Here is a 2,639-nt window from a genome sequence, read left to right as displayed (position 1 = left end):
TACATTTAGGCAAGAAAAACCAAATGTACAGGTATAGTATAGGGGGTACCTTGCTCAATAGTAGTAACTGTGAGAGGGACCTCGGAGTCCTAGTGGACAATCACCTAAATATGAGCCAGCAGTGTGCTGCAGCTGCCAAAAAGGCCAACACAGTGCTAGGCTGCATTAACAGAGGGATAGAATCAAGATCACGTGAAGTATTAATACCACTTTACAATGCCTTAGTAAGGCCACACTTGGAATACTGTATCCAGTTTTGGTCACCATGATGTAAAAAAGATGTTGAGACTCTAGAAAGAGTACAGAGAAGAGCAACAAAGATGATTAGGGGACTGGAGGCTAAAGCATATAAGGAACGGTTGCTGGAATTGGGTATGTCTAGTTTAACGAAGAGAAGGACGAGGGGGGACATGATAGCAGTGTTCCAATATCTCAGGGGCTGCCTCAAAGAAGAGGGTGTCAAGCTATTCTCCAAAGTGCCTGAAGGCAAGACAAGAAGCATCGGATGGAAACTAATCAAGGAGAGAAGCAACCTAGAACTAAGGAGGAATTTCCTGACAGAACAATTAACCAGTGGAACAACCTGCTTCCAGAAGCGGTGAATGCGCCAACATTGGAAATTAAGAAGAAACTGGACAGCCATTTGTCCGAAATGGTATAGGGTTTCCTGCCTGAGCAGGAGGTTGGACTAGATGACCTCCAAGGTCCCTTCCAACTTTACTATTATTATTATTATTATTATTATTATTATTATTATTATTATTATTATTATTATTATTATTATTAATATTATTATTATTATTATTATTATTATTACACTTTGAGAGGAAGCAACTAAATTTCATTTTTAATGTGTGCCATTGTGCCCACAGGAAAAAAAATGACAATAAAGGTTATCTAACCTAATCTAATCAGTCCCCAAATTGGGAATTTTGTTCATTTTGTTTTTATAGGTTCAGTCCTCTTCCCCCGCCCTCCCCATATTATTTCTGTCCTACACAGCCAAACACCTTTCATGGACTTAGCAGAAAAAGATTGGGCAGTATCTCACATCAGATTACGGAAGAACAATGGGGAAATAATCTTCAGTGACCTCCCCCCCCAAATAAATTCTTTCAAAAATAAAGAAAAGGAATCTAACTGAACAAGAGATGAAGGCTACAAGATCCGGTTCTATTTGCCTGAGAAATATCTTGGAAAGCAGAAGAAATGGCAATTTCCATATCATGCATTTGGGGACAGAACCAAAAAAGTGAATTTATACAGGTAGTGCTCGACTTACGATCACAAGGGAGCCCAAAATTTCTGTTACTAAGTGAGACAGTTGCTAAATGAGCTTTGCCCCATTTTACAACCTTTCTTCGCCAAATTGCTACGGGAATCACTCCCGTTGTTAAGCTAGTAACAGGTCGTTAAGTGAATTTGGCTTCCCCATGCAGCCAAATTTTGAGCCCAAAATTTCTGTTACTAAGTGAGACCGTTGTTAAATGAGTTTTGCATTTCCATTTTACAAGCTTTCTTTGCCAAATTGCTAAGGGAATCACTCCTGTTATTCAGCTAGTAACACGGTTGTTAAGTGAATTTGGCTTCCCCACCGACTGTGCTTGTTGGAAGGTCGCAAAATGTGATCACGTGATCCCAGGACACCGCGACCATCATAAATAGGAGCCGGTTACCCAAAGCCTGAATTTTGATCATGTGACCGTGGGGAGGCCGCAATGGTCGTAAGTGTGAAAAACAAGTCACTTTTTTCAATGCCGTTGTAACTTTGAGCATAATCTAAACGGATGCTTGCCAGTTACAGATTACCTGGGTTTCCATCTTGAAAATTCAAATACAATTCCAGTGGATGGGGGGAATCGAAATTGAATCAATCCAAAAACATTCCAACCATTTTGGTCAAAGTAGGAACTTTGCCCCAAATTCTATGCATTGTCTTTCAGAGCTTAATCTAAAGAGCTTCAGTGCCCCGTGTTTCAGGCTCCCACACTTTCAAGCAAGGAGAGAGAAGAGAGGGAGAGGATGACCCAAGGAGGTCTTGCTATTTCAATCACCTGGACAGAAACTCTCAAAATCCTGTTAACTCAGGTGTTGCTTCTTCTGCAGAGCCCCTGGTGGGGAAAGTGACTCGCAAGGTGGTGGATGATAGCCTGGAGGTCCTCATCTGCCAGGCCTACGGCTTCTATCCCAAGGAGATCCAGGCCACCTGGAGAAGGAAAAGAGAGGTGGGCAAGTACGAGACCCTCCGTAGGAATGTGGCCCCAAACTCAGATGGGACCTATTATGTCTGGCTCAGCATTGAGATTGACCCCAAGGAGAGGGACCATTATCGTTGCCGCCTGGAGCATGAGAGCTTGCAGGAGCCCCTGATCTTGGCCTGGAAGGAGGAAACAGGTGAGAGGCTGATAAGTCCCCCTTATCTGACTGCTGCCTTGTTTGTGGTGCTTCCTTCTGCCCTTCAAGGCCACTCCGCTGTCTGCAGCCTGGAGGAGAGGGACTTAACAGAGTTGGAAGGGACCTTGGAGGTCTTCTAGTCCAGCCCCCTGCTCAGGCAGGGAACCCTATACCATTTCAGACAAAGGGTTGTCCCATCTCTTCTTAAAAACCTCCAGTGTTGGAGCATTCACAACTTCTGGAGG

General features: G+C 43.5%; 1 protein-coding gene across 1 annotated transcript in view; it reads left to right on the top strand.

The window, feature by feature from the left end:
- LOC107296727 (major histocompatibility complex class I-related gene protein-like) overlaps positions 1–2,639 on the top strand; it is a 9,951-nt gene that overhangs the window by 5,786 nt on the left and 1,526 nt on the right. Inside the window, exon 4 of the mRNA XM_015826079.1 lies at positions 2,107–2,394. Coding sequence (XP_015681565.1) covers positions 2,107–2,394 — 288 coding nt within the window. The remainder of the gene's footprint in view (positions 1–2,106; positions 2,395–2,639) is intronic.

The sequence above is a fragment of the Protobothrops mucrosquamatus genome, unplaced genomic scaffold, assembly GCF_001527695.2.
Source record: "Protobothrops mucrosquamatus isolate PMUCROS unplaced genomic scaffold, P.Mucros_1.0 scaffold2949, whole genome shotgun sequence".
In the NCBI taxonomy this organism is placed as follows: domain Eukaryota; kingdom Metazoa; phylum Chordata; class Lepidosauria; order Squamata; family Viperidae; genus Protobothrops; species Protobothrops mucrosquamatus.
Note: the sequence above shows the minus strand (reverse complement) of the source record. Positions and strands in the feature narration are given on the sequence as shown.